General features: G+C 38.8%; 1 protein-coding gene across 4 annotated transcripts in view; it reads right to left on the reverse strand.

Moving 5' to 3' along the window:
- LOC139115315 (neuropeptide Y receptor type 1-like) overlaps positions 1 to 19,059 on the reverse strand; it is a 26,741-nt gene extending 7,682 nt beyond the window's left edge. Inside the window, exons 1-3 of one of the 4 annotated variants that reach the window (XM_070677336.1) lie at positions 18,888 to 19,059; positions 6,715 to 7,067; positions 6,376 to 6,427 (exon numbers count right to left, since the gene is read on the reverse strand). In XM_070677336.1, coding sequence (XP_070533437.1) covers positions 6,376 to 6,427; positions 6,715 to 7,059 — 397 coding nt within the window. In that variant the 5' untranslated portion in view covers positions 7,060 to 7,067; positions 18,888 to 19,059. Of the gene's footprint in view, positions 1 to 6,375; positions 6,428 to 6,714; positions 7,068 to 7,375; positions 7,455 to 18,887 lie in introns of those variants that run through there. The other 3 variants (XM_070677335.1, XM_070677333.1, XM_070677334.1) reach the window with 3 other exon arrangements.
- Between the last annotated feature and the right edge of the window lie 581 nt (positions 19,060 to 19,640).

Consider the following 19,640-nt stretch of genomic DNA (forward strand, 5'->3'; position numbering starts at 1 on the left):
GATAGATAGATAGATAGATAGATACTTAGATAGATAGATAGATAGATAGATAGATAGATAGATAGATAGATAGATAGATAGATAGATAGATAGATAGATAGATAGATCGTGAATGGGAAGTTGATTGTTCAAAACCATTCAGCCGTACAAGATAATTAGCGGAAACGTCTTAAATGTTTGAAATTCTGTTGTTTTTGCTTTCGAGTATTTTACAACCAAATGCATTTTAGTGCATCGAAAAATTGATAGGAACAACAGATAAATCGCTGTGGCACAACACTAAAATCGATGTGATCAACAATTTTTAATTAGATTTTATTAGGAAAGATTGCATTACATTACACTCCTGCTAAACAATGTTTCAATTTTTGCCGACGAAGTTGAGTCCTCTTCTACCGCCTAGCTGATAGTTGCACCTGGCAGTGTAAAAAGACCGCTGTGTTATCTTTATAGAGACCTGCATATTTTGATTCAAATCCTCATATTAGAAAAGTACGGTCCACCGTCTTAATTAATAATGGTTAATATTTGAGTTATCGTATTCCACGTCAATCGTTAATATTAATTAACTGCCCTATTACTTGGTATTTGTTCACTTTTTACTCTATTGTTCGGAGAGATGGTGTTTCATTGTTGTTGTTGTTTTTCCGGGACGTGTCTGAATGAAAACCTACCCCATGTGCACTTCGGTCAAGATACACTGCATGCTAGCTGCCAGGGCAGGGACATATCTACAATGGTTAATGTTTGATTATATACACCATATATCAACCGGATGATACTTATTATACAATGCGGTGTACTCTATCATGTTACATGGTTAATCCTCCAGTCACTTTTTCAGCATGACCTTGGATTTCGTCTGCTACGGGGTCAAATGCCGTAAAAATGCCTAATGTCGAACATCTATTACATATTGCATACCCTTCAATGTATCAGAAAACCTCTGCTTAAATTAATGTTTTTCCGACATACAAACGTTGAATGGTGTAGGTGACTGAGTTTATACGGTTATATTCAGTGTCGTTATTCGACAAATCTGGCAACGTCAAACTTTCTTTGAGAAATGGATGAATGTCAGTCTTTAGTGAGGAAGAGGCGGGACATTGTTGGTGGTTTCGCTGAAATATTTACGCGTAAGTAAAACATAAATGTGAAAACTGAAGAGGCTCTTGTATATTTTAGCTGTACTCCATGTACAAACTGTCAAAAAATGCAAATCTTTGTCACTTGACAACGAATGCTTTCAATTTGCGAATATATTAAGATCATGAGTTCAAATGATGGATGTTGGATGTTTTGTTCGGTCTCCGTCTTCAGCTTGTTTTGTGATTGGTTTTCTGTCACAAGACGTATTAACCAAAAGTCAGCCGAGAAACGATACTGTCGCTCCCTAAGGCAATATCAGTTTTGCATTATTTTTCGATTTATTTTTCCAGCCTACTGTATGTAATCAATACTCCCAGTGGTTTTGTTTCTTGCTTGCCGTATATGGACAATGCTCTTGAAAATTAGCCGTGGCATGTCGAATAATAACAGCAGCTGTTGTGTTGCCTGTAAGGTATGATTTGACCCAGTTCAGCGACCCTAGAATCACACATACCGTAGACAGAATTATCAAATCGACTTGTTTGTATACGTTATGTGGTTATACATGAGGAATAGAACGACCCCATTATCCAGATATTGTCTCCTTGGTTGTGAGGAGACACACAGGCTACGGCGCGCCAAATGTTTCAAAAATATTTATCGATTCAGTGCAAAAATAAACTGTCTTTCTCGATTGAAATAAAAATTCGGTGTCATTAGGAAGAAAATAAGTAAGAAAAGTATAATTAAAAAACAAAAGACAGAAATGTCATTTAATACTTCATTTTAACTTGAGAAAAAATCTTTAAAGCGTAATTAGGAAATAAACAATTTTCAATGAGTTGAAAAAATCATACATCCATACTTATCGACATACATACACGTATAATAGTTCGCGTAAAAGGTGCAATGAATGCTGATTTTACAAAAAAGAGTAAAATATGTTATACAGTGGTACGTCCACAAAATTCACAAGATAATCACTAAAAACCACTACTACCACACGGAAAAAATATTACAAAAAATGAAAATGTGAACCACATACAGAAGATCATTATAAAAGAATCAGACAAAAAAAAAGTCATGCATACATAAAATTATTTATGTACTTAAGAAAAAGCACTACGTCTCATAATAAACGTAGTATAGATAATCAAAAATATAATATGAACCACTAGCCGCTTTGACAGTAAAGAGAGAAAATCAGAGAAAAAAATCGGCAGTGATGGCTCTATACAAAAGTGGACATCATCTACAAAAAAATAAAATAAAATAAAATAAAATAAAATAAGATAAAATAAAAAAATAAAAATGCCATGAACACAGGAAATACAAAAAAACGCGTGGGCCTGTGGAAAAAGAAAACAAATGAGCACTCGCGACAGCCAAAAAAAAAAAAAAAAAAGAAAGAAAAAAAAACGAGCACTCGCCACAGAAAAAAAACGCGTGAAAATACAATTAATTTATTAAAAAAACTCATGGTTCACGTTTCCTTCGATCGATGAATCCCCAACAGCTGGGAATCCGATCACCACATACTCCAATGTTTGACGAAATATTAAATGAGCATTTCAGTGATAACTTTGACATCCTAAAACCTAGCTCTGTTTGGCTTGGCCCTACCACGCAGACCTACTTGAAACCGTACTTGATGAAGTGAAGTGGGCAATATCACCTAAAGAACGTCCAGGTTAACAGTGAATAGTTCCAGAGAGTCAAGTTAACTGGGCCAATTTTAGGCAGTCCACAGGTCAGATCACGAGTGAGACGTACAAACCCATGACCTTTCATAGCAACACTGCGAATATATCTATGCCTTTAATAAGCGCGGTATAGCAGGGAGCCCACTGCAGGCCTTCCACCGAGCCGCACTGTCATCGCCGTTACATGATTTCTACACAGTCTATACGTGTGGTTCGATACATCGGGTTCAAATACCATAATAATAAACCACCTCGTTATTTGGTAATTCCTCGTCTATCCTCAAAGATCACCCAAATCATGATAAATTGAATAGTTTTGAAGAAATCTGCCGCGTGTTGAGAGAACGTCCATCGTTTTCCGTGTTCGACAAGACGAGCGACGCAACTGTACAAGCCTTACGACTACGAGTATGGCGAGAGTGTCCGCCCTTCGCATCGCCAGACACTCTCACTCTACCCGCAGGGCTAGACCGGCACATACACGACATGTCGATCCCCATTGCAGAAATCTTTATATCCACACAGTCCAATATATGGAGCTACGATATTTGTGCAGTAGCCTATACATAGCTCTGGGTGGCAGGGCAGGGCTGTGAGTTGCCGGCCTGGCCGTATAACGCCGGTGTTATACGGCCTGGCCGTATCCGGTAACTCACAGCCCGGCCTTGCTGCGGTTCTGTAGCCCTACCACCCTTTGCTGGTTGTGTTGAGCTAGTGTACAGAGAAATAGTGGCTGCTTGATCAGTGTTTGTCAAGTCGGGCGCGTTCGCGTTCTACAGGTACTAGTGAAAACGTTGCCTCGAATTTAAACGGAGTGTTTCAGCCCGAGTATTTTTGCCTTTGCCATACTCCGTTTAGAGGCTATGAACCCACAGGATACGTGTGTGGTTCGATACATAGCGGCCGCTGCTAGCTTTGCATGGCAGGGCTGTGTACGTGTTACCGGCGTTATACGGGAGGCCGTGTCACGCCGGTAACACACAGCCCTGCCATGCAGAACTAGGCCGCAGCGTGCTGCGTGGTATGCAATTTTACTATGCATACCCACACGGCGGCCGCTGTGTATCGAACCACACGTAACCGTGGGCAAGCAGCAAGCCATCGTTTTGTTGGGGTTTGGGCACAGACTGTCTATGATTTGGGAGATGCGGCCCTACACTTTACAGCGAGGGGATCGCTGGTTGCCGGCGTGTAGGCCTACTGTACTAGCGACGGGACCGCCGGCCGCTGGCTTACCACCTCGAGTGTACATTGGAGCGAGGGGACCGCTGGCAGCCGACGAACCATCACGAGTGTTTTGTCCACTTTTAACCAAAACTGGTAACTGTTTAATATAGAATGGGACGTGTCGGTAACTTGGACGTCCATGAGATGATATTGAAGACTAGAAGCTGAGAGTTATCGCTGAAATACCCCAAAGATCATGTCCAACATCGGAGTGTGATGATCCAAAACCCTCGAGCATTAAACTGTAACAATCATGACTTTGACAATTATTCAATTTTCATGTTGGGCTTTTTCTGCGGGGTGTCCCACTCTGTTTTCTTTTCTCGAACGGGCCTCTTTTTTTTCTACTGAGTTTTTTTTTGTTTGTTTTTTTTTGGAAACCTTTTTTTTTTTTTGTAACCTCGCTTTGGTTTTTTTTCCAAGCTGACCTCGTTTTGGTTTCTTTACAGCCTCAACGCCGGCGCGATCTCGGTCGACTTTTCAATTGTGATTCTCTTTCTTTTTTTAGTCAGACCTAATGATGGTTCGTTTTGTTTTTTTGGTAGTAGTGCAAGTACTATTTATGGTTTTGTTTTTAATCATTTCAATATTTTTTGTGTGTGTGCTTGATTTATTTTTTTTTCTTTTTCCTTTTTTCCCTTATAATCAGCATTCATTGCACCTTTATATCAAATACACGTGTATGTGTACGTCAATTTCCAAATTTTTGAAAAGTTTATCTTCTCATTACGGTTTAAAGAATATTTTACAATTAAGCATTACATAACATTCTGCCCTTTTTTGCAATAATACTTTTCTCATTTATTTTCTTCCGTAATGCCATCGAATTTTTCAATTTCAATCAAGAAAGACGGTTGCACGTCATCTTTATCTGTACAGGCACGTTCAAATATTTAATGAAACGTATTTTCAAATGAATGCTATTTTTATGAAAAGGTACATTAATAAAATGCAATGATATGGACGAAAAATTTTTTTCTTTATTATTCATACACGTTTAAGACTTTTTTTTAGAAAGAAAATTTGACAGTTTATTTTTACTCTATGACGATAAATATTTTTGAAACATTTGGCGCGCCGTACACAGACGCAAGCGGAAAATTGCGGTGTCTTGTAGTACTCGTGGGGTGTAAAATTTGGGCTTGTAGCATCCATTGTTAAGCTTGTTCCCTATATTATTCGTTTGGTTCCAAATCGAATACCAACAATGCAAGCCTTTACCGACAATTAGATCATTAATTTGAATAAATGTAAGACTTTAATCGAGCTGGAACGACAGCCCATTACAGGCTGCAAGAAAATCAAAGGAAAGAATGTCGAACAGTGCCCTCTCTATACTGTTCCTTTTTTCATAAAACAATCATTATCAAAAGCTTTGTGTTGTTGACAATACCAGAAGTCACTCTGAATAGTCTAACTTTGAAAACAAATTGGAAGTGCTAGTACGCCAATAGAGGGCTAGACATCTGGATAGTTTGGATGTCTACTAAATGTCCCTAGGCCATTCTTGGATTTCAACATAACAAAAGACTTGTTGTTGAATTTTAAGATAGTACGCTGCCCGAAAGTAGAAGACTTAAAGTTTCGCTCGATCCTTCAACAATCGTTCAGTGTCCAGTTTGGGAGTGGCTTTCTTTCGCGATTTCAAATTTATCAACTTCCACGCAATCAATTTCAAACAGTGATTATGTAGATGAGGCCGATTATAACGTGGCACAATACTATGTATTTCACACTCAATATCGACCATACTTTGGTTGGCTGTATACATTGGGGCTTTCGTCGCCATGTATAATTATATGCAAACGTGATACGTTTGATGGGTGACCTTATGTTGACCCCTAGAGAGTGTTGGTCAAAAATGAACAAAAATGTATGCTGTGTGAATTGGTAAGACAGAATTAGTAATTCAAGTCGCGAAGTTTTTACTTAAATGTTCTCATCAATGAAAATGGAAAAAAAGAGTTGAAATTTTGAAAAAATCAGTCAAATCTCGGATGACTCTTTTCATACCATTATTCCCATTACCCCAACCCCTTACAAAGTTTTACAGATCGTCCCTTAAGAGTTGGTAGCTTTGCTGAGTTCCCGGATTCTCCGAGCTCAACTTTTGTAGAACCGTTGAGCCGATCACTGTGGGATTTTACGGCTTTAGGGGAATCGTCAGGTAGATATTCGGGAGAAACAGGTAAGCAGGTTTACGGGAACCAAATGAAATAATTTATTCTACTAAAATGAATGTAAATGACTTCCGTTTGACAAAAACATGGGGGCTGCAGCCTGCATAACTATCGTGCGGACGACATAAAAATAATATGAACACAATTTTCAACATTAACTTAATATATAAACTCACCAGCAGAGCTGAAGCCCCTAGGATCGAATAGAGTAGACAATATCTTGAAAAACTGGTGAATGAAGAACAACAATACAAGAACAGAGATAATAGATAGTGTCATACAACATCAACAACGTATACTGACATCCACACATCGAGACATTCATCGGGTACATGACTGAAAGACAATCTGTTACGAAAACACAACACGGAGCAGAGTAACAAAAGCAACCCATGGACATTAAAACGAGAAGACGAAAAACCACAAAGCACAACGCAAAACATCACGGTCAGTACACACAACTTCAAAACAACCAACAATCAAGCATTATTCAATGTATTGAACTCCAGACTCACTTTCAGCGCAAAAGGTGCCAGTCTGCAGATAACGTCACCAAATATCCATTCGCCCATCACAGCAGAGGTGAACACAAACGGCAGACATAGCAAGCTGAGGGTCCAGTCAGAGATTGCCAGATTTAGTATCAGAGTGTTGAAAGACGCCTTGGAATTCTTTTTGCAAGTTATGACAAGTATGACGACGATATTTCCGACGGTGGAGACCACGACGCCCAGTATGAAGATAGGGCTGAGAATGTGGACGGCAGCTTGGTCCATCCGGGGCAGGGAGTATACATCTTCATAGTAGTAGCTGTAACTCTCACTGTCGTTCGACAGCATCGCTGCATATTGTTGAGCCATGCTGTTTACTGAAATATGAGAGAGAGAGAGAGAGAGAGAGAGAGAGAGAGAGAGAGAGAGTGAGTGAGAGAGAGGTGAGATTATTATTATATTAGTGCGAGTTGTTGATCAGTAATTGTGATGTGATTACAATCGATAGCCCCTTCGTACATCAGACACACGCACAGGAGGACGGACACTGTTTCTTGAGTCGATTGGAACCTAAATCCTGATGATAACTGTACAAGACGCTGGCAAATTCTATAAACTTGAGCCTTAAGAGACTGGTCCATCCCGGTAGAATGAAGTTACAGAGTTCTTAACACGCAAATCGTACCTGCTAAAATAGGCGCGTATAGACTAAATGCGTGGACCAGAAGCAGGGACTGACGACTGAACTCGCGTGAGAAGGCAGTCGTCGGTGTTATTCATTTATAGCAAAAAAAAACACGTGGGATGGGAGAAGGGACTTGTAGTTGATTGGAGATGAAATATTGCATGCATAATTGACATAACAAGCAGGAACTTCAAACACTGTAAACACGTCACAGGAAAAGCCCGTAGAAGACTGGAATGCTAATATTGTGGAGAGGAGGGACAGCCGACTGAGTTACAGTCCCTACAAGAAGAGCTCGAAAGAAAGGGCCAGATTTACATGTGCAGCTTTACATACATATAGTAAAACATCTGCAGTTTTATTCATCACTTACAGTAGCCAAACGGTACCTGTCAAATCAGATTATGGCGCCAATAAAGGCCTTGAATTTTTTATGACTGTTTTGTACAGTGTATAGTTGTTTGTCCCAGTTAGATCGGGTGCTACTCCAAATAGACGACGATTAATTCACAATACATCATCGGTCTTGAAACTTTACTTTGAACGTCACCGGACGCATCAAATAGCTCGCTGTTTCATTTTTGTGCCACAGACATTTTGGTGGAATCGCTAATGCTCTGATAAAGCTTGGCGACAGTTATCAAAGCGACAGAACAGGCGGCGCACTGAGGAGAATCAAAATATTTGCTTTTGGGTTCGACAAAGGTCATAGGGTGCAAAATGAGGGCGTTTCAAAAGCGTGACCGCCTGCAGCGAAAGCCTGGTCGTGACGGGAGAACCAGGACTGGAATCACACCTACTCAAAACAACACCGTTTTGGGAAGGAACTTGCGTCATCGTCATTCGAGTTTCACGAGCCTTGTCTTGAATAGCATTACCATATAAGTATGAACTCTAATGTCTGCGACTTTTCGTAAATGATACTGTTACATAATTAGGGGCCCAAGCCCCCGGCCCAAGCCAACCGGACTTGGGCCCTATGATTGTTTTACTGGAGTTAAATATTCCTCCTCTGCTTCCTCTTCCATTTCTTCTTTTTCCGTAACTTTTTTGTCGATCTTCAACTCCAAAAACTGTTACACCTTAACTTCTCAAATTTGCAGGGCTATTAGGTACATACACATGTAAGTACTCGTCACCAAACTCTTCAAATTTCGTCATATGACCAAGCCGCCATAATGGCCAAATTTTTCATGTTTATTACAACAACTAAAATTTGCAAATGGGGAGCCGTCTTGTGACCTTGGCCACCATATTTGATTTTCAAAAAATCCAATTTAATCTATAAAAATCCTCTGCCAAACACCAAGACACCATTTGTACTAAAATTTTACTAATGTCATGATTTTTGTACTCTCTTGTTTGCGAAAGGCAATGTGAACGATCACAGGGTTAGGTGGTCATATTCCTATATGTGTACAACCTACAGTAACTGTGGAATAATGTTATCTTCTTCTCCGAAAGCAAAGCACCATTTGAACTAAAATTTTACTCATGTCATCAGTCGCGTACATACTTTCTACTCTATGAAATGCATTTTGATCGGTTGATTGGCTTGGTGGCCACATTGGCATATGCTCAAAACCCTACAAAAACATCTTATAACATTAAACAATCTTCTTCTCTGTAATCAAAGACCCATCTAAGACGAAATTTTGCTCATATAAATATACGTGAGTACTTCCAAGTTTGTGAAAGGTATTTTGATAGGTCTTGTAGTTTGGCAGACGTACTTCCAATAGCAAAAAAAACCATCTATTTCAAGATCGAGGTGCAAAGTTGTATGCAAATGAGAAAGAATGTTGGAAAGTGTAGCAAAGATAAATTAACACTACAATTGAAAGTTAAAAACCTACGATAAACTTAAGTTTATATTCAAAAGTCATCTCCATCAGAACTTCACCATCTCAGATCAAATAAACGAGTTGGGTACCAACAATTTTGCTTAATTATTAAAGTATCTTCCGTAGCTAACTCTGGCAACCATGGCAATCGCTGGGCCCCCACTAATGCTGCTTGCAGCTTTAATTTTGTACTTGTACTTAATCAGAGATACATGTGTGATTGGTAACTAGTGTATGGCTAAATTTGAATGTATGAATAATATCTTGCGGTGCGTACCCGAATATAGCAGCAAAATTTAAGACATACCTTCTCACAAAATCTGGTTGATGTCACTACTATAAATTCCTACTCGGAAAAAAATCCGCTTTTTTAATCTTTCAAGAATAGCAAACATTGCCATCAGTATAGCTAAGTATTATTAATAATACGAACCGCATTTGAACCAGGTGATCAAATAGAAACGTACCTTGAGGTAAACAAACAAGTAATGTTTCGCGCCAACCCGCGCAACATCTGGACTCGATTTCTTATTCCAATAATCGCTGAATATGAACATTTTTGAAAGAGGTAACACATCATACAGAACGAAACAAGATATGAATGAAGATTAAAAGAGAAAAGAGAAAAAAAAGCGACGTCGTTAATTGTTTTGAAAAAATGCCACGACCAGAAGAAAAGCAGAACTTCCTATTCACGCTGATGTACATTGAATTGTTTAATCAGTGATGATGTCTTGTCGATGAATTTGTATGACAATTTTAAACTTATCTTCGGTTTGAGGTGATTTTTTCATCAACAAACGCAAATGATAAAAACACCGAGAAACCAAATCAAATCTGATACAGCCTCTAAAATGACTGTGAAATAGAATGATTTATATCGTTAAAACATTCAGTCAGATCCGCACATGTGATTTTGTTGGCGTGAAATTGCCCATCTAATTTATAACACCTTTTTATTGGATCTACGGAATCATAAAAGGGCGTGAGTGCAGTATTGTGGTCTCACAAATCTCATCTAAGTGGTGCTTTTGGTGACAAGCGTGTCTCGAACTTTTGTTGGTTTTACTTTCCCGCTTTTTAATGGATTGCTATCGAAGTTGTTTTTTCTATGTGGAAGAGGCTTTGGCACAGAGTAGTTCACTCGTGAAAAGGCACGTCGGCGTTTTATTTTGCGTGGCTTTTAAAACCAGTGAAAAATATTTGTCTGTGCGTGTCGACATTCCTGAAAAATATACCATCCCACCAACAGCCCCACACTTAGTTCACAATTCCGTAGACAGACAGAACAGACAGACATGGGTACCGTAATGCCTTATGGTTGCCATGACAACATCAAGGATATAGGCAATCTCTCAAGTCCTTGTTGTTAAGAAGTGACTGTGATGGGCCTATTAGAGTCTTCTGTCCTTAGAAGACGTATTCATGGACATAAGCGTTACCATCGGTCTAAATTGAATGCATCTACCTCCAATTGCCATGACAAATTTCATGAAATGCTTCTTTTATTACAGAAGCCTTAAGGTTTCCATCACATTCGTTCTTCATTATTTGCTCTTTGCAACAAAGACTTGAGAAGGTTGCATGCCTATGCATTGGGATTGTCCATGACAGATCCGAACAAACAACCGTACAGACTGGTCAGTATTCTAGCTGACATTGCACTATACATATTGTACAAGTCTGTTTCTGCTGAACCCATGACTGATGAACATCGTCATTTTACATCTTCCATTCACAAAAAAAACAACAACCGAAATTGATGACATTAATGTTCAACAAAACCGAAATTTTGGCTAACCGTAAGTCATTCATGGATATTTTTAATATTGCAACAAAGAATGACCAAAATATATTGCCTAGCTTATACTGGATACCAAAACTCCACAAAACACCATACAAAGCTAGGTTTATCGCAGGGTCTTCAAAATGTTTAACAAACGAGTTATCGAAGATACTGACTTCTGTTCTTTGTACTGTTAAACGGGGACTTCAGGCATACTGTGATGTTGTCTTTTACCTGAGTGGTATAAATCAGATGCGGATATTAAAAAATTTCATGGAACTTTTGGTTAATTTGAAAACAAGTTCTATTTCAAAAATAACATATATTAAAACTTTCGATTTTCCACATTGTATACCACAATACCACATGATAAATTGAAAAAAAACGCTTGACATACATCATCAACCAAGCATGTTTCTACAAAAACTGTTCCCGCCGTTACAAATATGTAGTATTAGGGTATAATTCTACATATTTTTAAAAAAATACTACTATTGCTAAAGGTTTTTATACCGAGCAAGACATTATCAGTATGCTTGATTTCCTCGTTGACAACATATTTGTGGAATTTGGAGGACCCATTTTCCAACAGTGTATAGGAATTCCTACGAGTACTAACTGTGCTCCTTTGCTTGCTGACTTATTTCTGTTCTCATACGAGGCAGAATTTCAACAAGATTTGAGCGATCGACCATGCAATCGTTAGAGGCTGTTGCTAAAGTGGAAGAAAGATAGAGAGAAAACATTTTAATAATCATCTGATGAGGTCATGCTGATTTGTGAAAGTAGTCACATGAAGGACACCCTAAGTGTGTCATTTTTAACATTATGATTTGCAGGCTGCGAAAAACTCAGAAAACAAAAACAATTTGCCAAATGTTGCCATTCCAAATATCTAAAAATCTATACCCCATGCTTAAGGTAGTATGCGCTTCGAAAGTGAAAACTTAAACTTTTGCTTAAAATTTTCTTAAGGGATCTTTCAAGCATTCTCTTTCAAATCAAGAATAAAATCAGGGGTCATTGTGGAAATTTTAGTACTAGAGAAACAAATAACTCAACATTTACTGATATTTGAAATTCAAATAGCCGCCATCCCTCCTGTGTTAACTCTATGGGGAAATAAGATTTTCGATTTTCAAAAACTAAGCCGGTGAAAGTTTTTCTTTCTCCAAGGGCTTCAAAATGAGCCCTACAAGTTGTAGATTAGAAAGAGATTGGAAAAATTTGAGAGTCCGAATATCTGTCCCCCAGGCGCATTCCACCTTAAGTCCACTCGACCGATTTACAATGACCACTGTCTTCATGGAACGCACGACGGATCCGGAAGCGTTTACTAAATTTTCCCCGGGGCGACAAATACTTGAGCCAACACACCTGTTCCACAGTGAAAAATGTCCAATATGCTCATCAATTACGAAACGTTAGCGAAGCCCTTGTTGTGGAAATAGTCTATTCACATCGAAAGGTTTACGGATGGATGGGTTGATGGAAAAAAACAACCCGCATACTGAGTGGGTGTCCTATGTGTGTGCAAGGTTTCCGAACACGGGGGGGGGGGGGGGGGGCGCCATACTACTTCACCTTGACAAAACTGGGATACTCAATCAAATGTGGTTTGAAAATGTAGCAGTTCAAGAAAGGCTATCGCCACTACAAACTTTCCACAATATATTTGAATCAGCAATTTATCGTGTTCAGGAGGAGTTCAATCATAATTTCGTCGTAGTAATTTTTCGCTCTTAAAACTTTTCGTTGAGGGGATGGGATGACAATATAGAGAAAAAACACAATAGTTTATCTGCTCTGCCACTGTTCGCGTGTCGCCTGTAATTCTTCCGCTGGGATACAATGTTTGATTGCGCAAATGGATTGCATCGGTATGTATATGTAGATTACTTGTCCTATTATTTGTCTGTGAAAAATATTAAACTTTGATGTCAACGGACCAGTAAATAATATCCCTAAATTCAAGGGTCAGGTGTCGCGTGCCTATGTGCCGCATCCCGGCGTGCCAAATTTCACGGGCCAAGACAGATTCGTGTTTACTTCGATTAGGGACTATTTGATGTCAACGGACCAGTAAATAATATCCCTAAATTCAAGGGTCATGTGTCGCTTGCCCACGTGCCGCATCCCGGCGTGCTAAATTTCACGGGCGAAGACAGATTCGTGTTCTCTTCGATTTACGTTCAGGTCATACACAGACCAATGACACCGATGTTGTGCAGGCCTTCTCATTGAGAATATAAACCCTGGCTCCAGCCAATCAGATAGCCGGATTCGAGCTAGGTATATTATAATTTGAAATGTGAATTCGAAAACAAACATATCACGCATCGCAGGTCACCACTTCATGCGTACAGAATGCGCCCTGATGGTGATTTATCATTTTTGATGGACCGATAAAATAAATTGGTGTGAAAGTGCTTCTTTTTATAACTTAAACTGCAGAACGTGAATCGTGGCCCGTGAAAGTTTGCACTTAGGCTGCGTTCACAAAAAACAGGGGGGTGGGTTGGGGCGCTGGAGGAATTCAGCGGGGGGTTTCGAAAAATGTGGGGGTAGTAAAGGGGACTTGAAAGTTTTGCACTGCCTATATAGGGGAGCCCTTAAAATTTTTTGATTCCCTTTACATTTTCAGATTCCCAGGTTTGGAAGGTAATTCAATGAAAAACGAATGACATTTTAATGTCGTCCAATTGTTTTAATATTAGTATTAATTAAAATCTAAAACCACTTTGTAATATTTCTTGACTTTTATCTTGAAAAAATCTGAGCGTGTATGATTTGTCATAAAAACAAACAAGTGCGCCTAGTAACAGGGCAGAAGCTGCAACTGTTGATAATTTTTTTCAATATTTCTATGCGACATTATCAAATACAGTTTATTTTGCTGTGTCCCTACAACATGCTGAAACACGCGATATTCAGTTTGTCGACAAAGGCTGCATATATGTATTAGATTATAATTCAATTACAGTCCAGACTGAAAGTCATTTCAACGATACAAATGCACAGTACACATACACAGGCTCTGTTGGCAAGCTGAATTATCCAATTCAACATGCTAGAGAGAGGAAAATAAGAACGCAGTTGTATAAACTGAACAAAAATATTGTCAAAATTATCAAAGTTAATAGCTCTGACTCTGATGTAATTGACGAATAGTTTTGGTCAAATGACGCTCATGACAGAGAAATATACTTGTACTCAAGACCAGGTCAGAGAGCAACACATGAAAGACCAGGAGACTTGAAAGTTATCAGGGATTTTTGAATTCTGGCATTATGAATAATCAAATATTAATAAAAAGAAAAAAGATGGGGGTCACCATGCTGAATTTTCACATTATTTTTCATCGTAAAATAACCCAAAAGTAAAACTTTAAACAGTAAAAATTCTAAATTAAATTTAAACGAAAAATGTGTGACGAAAAAGAATTATTTATTTTCTACCATTATTTTGCCATTATTACACACAAAATTTCAGAGATTAAAACGTTAATTTTATGGAATATCTTAACCTTTTAGTATTATCAGTTTTGAGCAGTATCTAAGTCATATTTTTCTTGTACCTTTGAAAGAGATATTTTTGGTAGGTCACTGTGCTCAGTTTTTCACGATTTGGTAAATTTTAGCCAGGATTTCACAATTTGCATACTTACTTCCCTTTGACTGTCACATTCTGTGCTCTTCAGCAGGTGCCATTGACCTGACAAGAGTTGGATTGGATCTAAAAAGTGTTTTTAAAAAATGAATAAATCTAAGAACTTGCCTTAGGAATATGGCTCTACAAACTGCTAATCATAGTTAGGGTTCAACATCTACAAGCAGAACTGCTCAATACATGACTCTTTTCTTTTCGTGCATCCCTTATAAATATGCGGCTATAAGATAATCGGTGGGACTTGAAAACTTTTGATCATATAGACGGGGGACTTGAAAACTTTTGAGGGTATTGAGTGGGATCTGAAAAAAATCAGGTTTCAATCGCGCTTACTCCAGCTCCCCCCCCCCTTACCCCCTCAACGTTATTTGTGAATGCAGCCTTTGGCACGTGACACTTGGGCACGTGTTCACGCGGCACGTGGGTCTTGAATTAGGCATATCCGGCAACCACAGTAGCCTTGTAGTAAATTTTCCTACTTTAAAACATTCAGCAGCACACTCCAGATATTAGATCAATGTTAGCCTGAAATACTGATTATTTTCTGTGTGGGCAAGTCATCGGCATTTTTTAGTTTGCTGAAAATAATGGAGCCCCGTGTGATCGTTTTGCAGAAATTCATTTTCATGGTCCTTAAAATTCTCTAGTACATTACAACAGAGTGCTACCGCCATCTTTCACAATTATCTGCATTTAGATTCAAGCAGACAACGATCTTTGCAAAAATATTTCTAATCCAAGCTCAAACCAAATGAGCATACTTAACGGTTTCCAGAACTTTTATCACTAGAATTATCTTCGTCCGGAAGTGAATGACTGGTCTTGTACCACACTAGCCCTGTCCAAAGGTGTCATATTCAACGATTTTACATCTTGATAGAATAATATTCAGATGACCAAAAGTATCGCTGAATTAATTTACACACACGTGACATAGTGACTGCGAGTTGCATATTTGATTATTTGAAATGACACAGTCTTTGTGTCACGTGGTATTTGTTAATGCCAACGATCGGTATTTGATCTTTTAATCACACAACAAAGGGATAACAATCTAGCATCGATCAAACTGTAACCGACACGTGCAGGTTCAAGCTGTTCTTTATTATGCTTACAGATACTAGAGAGTCCACAACAAAGAAGGCGGGCGGCACTGCTCAAAAGAGATCTTCATGAATCGATTTGATTGTAATAAGATGTAAAGACTAATAAAAAATCGCACCGTCAAAATGCTCAGATGGAATGTCGCACACGAATTGGAAATTCTTGTCTAACGCTCGCCGCATTTCTGCCTCACATGAGTACTGGAAGCGAGTGTGAGACAGGAATTCCCATGCAAGTGTAAGACATTGGGTTCATTTTATTATTTTCATGATTTTTCTTTTTTCAAAACTTAAAAAATTGTCGTACGATAACGGGAAACAAAACACTTTTTGGGCCTTAGTAGCCATATTTTAGGTTTCATTCGATGATTTTAATGCTGCATTCCAAATATACTCACACATTTCATAAACATGTTTAGGAACGGGTAGACAAACATCTCTCAGTACTTCCTATAATATCATGACCTTAGATTAGATTGAAACTAAATGATGATAACACTAAAGTTGTAAGCACACTTTGTATTAGCAGCTTTACGTAATCTGTGAACTTCTATCACGACCTCTTGAACGCGCCACTCGAGCTCCAGAGTGACGTAAAATGGGCTAGTGACGCTGAAAGTGGTTTGTAGTACAAAAATGCACACATCATTAACCCGGTCAGTCGACTCCTTATAATGAGTCGTGCGTCATCAGGGAACGCCATTTAAGACATTCAAAACAGCGAGACACGGTTTGCCTTCTAGCGATAAAACAGCGTGACATGCTGCCTTAATAGTTTACCTATTATGCTATGCCTTGTCACGGGTCCGTGTTCGGTGATGTAGATGACGAGTTCAATCAGCCACCTTTGTAGACAAACATGCGCGGTAAGAAAAGAAAAGGTAATAAAAACACAGGTCAAAGACATATTGAATTCAGACGGTTGTATATACACATGTTTTATATCTGAAATATCATTCTTGTATTCTGTTAATCAGTCCAGGCACGTGCGTAACGATACTTTAGGAGGAGATTATGAGACACCCCGGGTTAGACACGCGCAACAGTCGGACCAGCCGGAGCTCTATTCAAATTCCCTTATGATCTGCTGCACATTGTTCTTCTCTCATGAAAGACACCTACTGTTTTCATTGAAAACGTTGTATACAAGACAGAAAGCAAATTAGGATCACAAACAACCACGGAACAGCAGTGTTTCATCGATGTACGTTTTGCAAGCGCAAGGATAGTTACACAATTTATCATGTCTGCCATCCAAAAGGAAGAACCTTTCGGGTTGAAGGAGGGCATATAGACCATACAGAAAGTCTGTGCGCGGTTGTTCGCGTCGGTCGTTTTCAACTTGAAGCAATTTTTGTGGTCCACAAATATATGACAGACAAAGTCAGTAAACGTGTTTGTGGTTCTAATTGACAATTTTGTCTGGTGTCATTGTGCAAAGGAAAGCAATCAAAAGTTTGCTCGTTCTTACAATGTATTTCGGAGATGGTTTTTTTTCCTCACAGGAATAACAAAATCACGGCCATACACTCAGTAGCTAAAAAAATAGCTACAACGGAAATTATCGTAATTTACCGTAAAGATGGCGGGAACGTTTTAAAATTTACTTTGAATTGCTGAAAGCTTTATCGCAATAATTATCAGTGATTTTCAACAGGTCCAACTCCACTGGGCGAAACATGCTTTACAAGATGGTCACATATATTTTTGAAAGAATGGCTTAACCTAAGTCGTCGTATTTTTCTCAATGAAATTAGTGAATCTGGACAACCGACACGTGACGAAGATGAGGCAAAGATAAACTGTGAGGCCGACGAAGTACCAATGCAGGAAGTCAACGCCCAGTTTTCGAGGGACTCTTAAAAGAGACTGCCCGCAGACATCCGCTGTAAAGTATAGAGATTTCTCAACACATTGCCAAAGATTGTGACGTCACAACAACTGGTGATGAAGAAAAGCGCGCGCAAATTCGTTCTGAGAAAACTCATTTGTGGTTTATGCCTTCCGCTGGTGGTGGCCTGAATGTGAGAGTAAAGTTTCATGTTATGAAAATGTGTAACAGTAGCTGCAAGACTGAAAACAAAGATTGAAGTCGCCGATAATTGTGGCAGCACTAAACGCTGCCCCATAGCAATGATTTCTGTAGTACAGCGAATAATTTGAATAAATCACGAGTAGAATTAAAAAGTAGTTTCATAATTCTCTTAAGTTATGTATTTAATTGTAAATTAACTTCAGATTCCAAAATTGCAAACAACGTTCTAAATTTTGAAATTCGGAAGGGTAAAATGTGTAAACAGGTATGAAGTAATGCATTTCTAGTTAACAAATCTCTCCGCAGAAACTATTTAATTGTTTTCCATTTTTATGCAGATAGATGAAATGGACTATATTTCCGCTCACGGAATCTAGCCTCACCTTATAGTTTCTTTGCTATGCTTTCGAATATCGATATATTATACATGGTAATAGTTTAGTCTCGTGTGCAATATTTGTGTGGACGGTTGTCAAAGCCTTAGGGACCGTTGGTACGCACGCACACACCGACCACAAACGCCCTCTCCTTCCGAAAGCTTTGTACTGAGGAAGTCCAAAGACGAAATTTTTATTTTACTTTTCCCAAAACATGATAATTTTTTGAAATAGGTTGTCGGAAGTTCCGAAGGTTTTTAGTACAAGTCAATTTGCAGAAGGGAAATTCAAGTACTGAAGTACAAATAGAAAACATTCAAGTTCTGCTTGCATTGCTATATAGCTTCCGTTACAAAGGTTCTTTTCATTTCGAGGAACAATCACAACAATCAAACAATCACAACTGGTTCAGTGTCCGTTGATATAAATATTCACCTACTGCAGTGGCACACATTTGTTGACCCTTGACCTGCTTTAGCAAACATTTGGACAAATGCAAGCTCGACTGTCAGTCGTTAAACTGAACTTCTGACTTCGCCAACACTCTACAATAGCTATAGCTTAGAATTTAAATTACAATTTAGTAACTACAGTTAATAGTTTTGCGATCAGTAGGTTGGAACCCAAAAGCGTCGTCCTCACACAGAGTGAAGTTGTCATAATTGTTCACCACGGCGGAGACATAGGCCCGCACTCACCTGATAATGATGTAGCACAGGGTAGAGTGCGCTATCCCTCACCGTGACATGCGTCCGCCTCGACGTTCCCAGGAGAAATGGGGTGAGAAGATGTTACCAAGTGTATATGAGAGTTATCTGAAATCGTTTGGGCCAATGAGAGTGGGCGCCGAAACAGACACCGATCATGAATGACTGAATACATTCTTTGAAGTCAAAAGATAGAGTACTGCGGTTCAAGAGGTTATCAGAGTACTAACACAGCTGCGGAAATGCTTTGTACGCTCGCTTTATCCGAGGATGGCATTGGCTGAAAAATATACCAATGACGTCTGATATTTCAAGTAGGGTCCTACAAGACTGAAGAGGTAGCGTCATTTTTTTTTCTGCTCGCTCAACAAGGAATTATTTGAATACCCAATGTTAAACGTATTCCACAAATTTAGAAAAGCTAATCCCATAACAGTTACAGGTTATGGAGATTAGGTCATTGTTAAGAGCCTGCAAGCTCAATTTGAAAGCTATGAGACCAGAATTTAAAAAAAGATGGTCTTCTGACAAATTCCCTTAGTTTTGAAAATAGCCAGGAAACTTGGCATTCAAAATCTCCCTTTTAAAGCAACGAGGCTCAAATACGCATTGTTAATACAATGTTGACTCTAAAATTTGCGTCCGAATGGAGCGCAAAAACTAAAAATTACATTAAGCGAGAGAGGATACCTTCTCATGGTTTTGTTTCTATTCTTCCAGAACACATAAGAATATCAAATGGTC

The sequence above is a fragment of the Ptychodera flava genome, chromosome 17 (assembly GCF_041260155.1).
Source record: "Ptychodera flava strain L36383 chromosome 17, AS_Pfla_20210202, whole genome shotgun sequence".
NCBI classification, from domain to species: domain Eukaryota; kingdom Metazoa; phylum Hemichordata; class Enteropneusta; family Ptychoderidae; genus Ptychodera; species Ptychodera flava.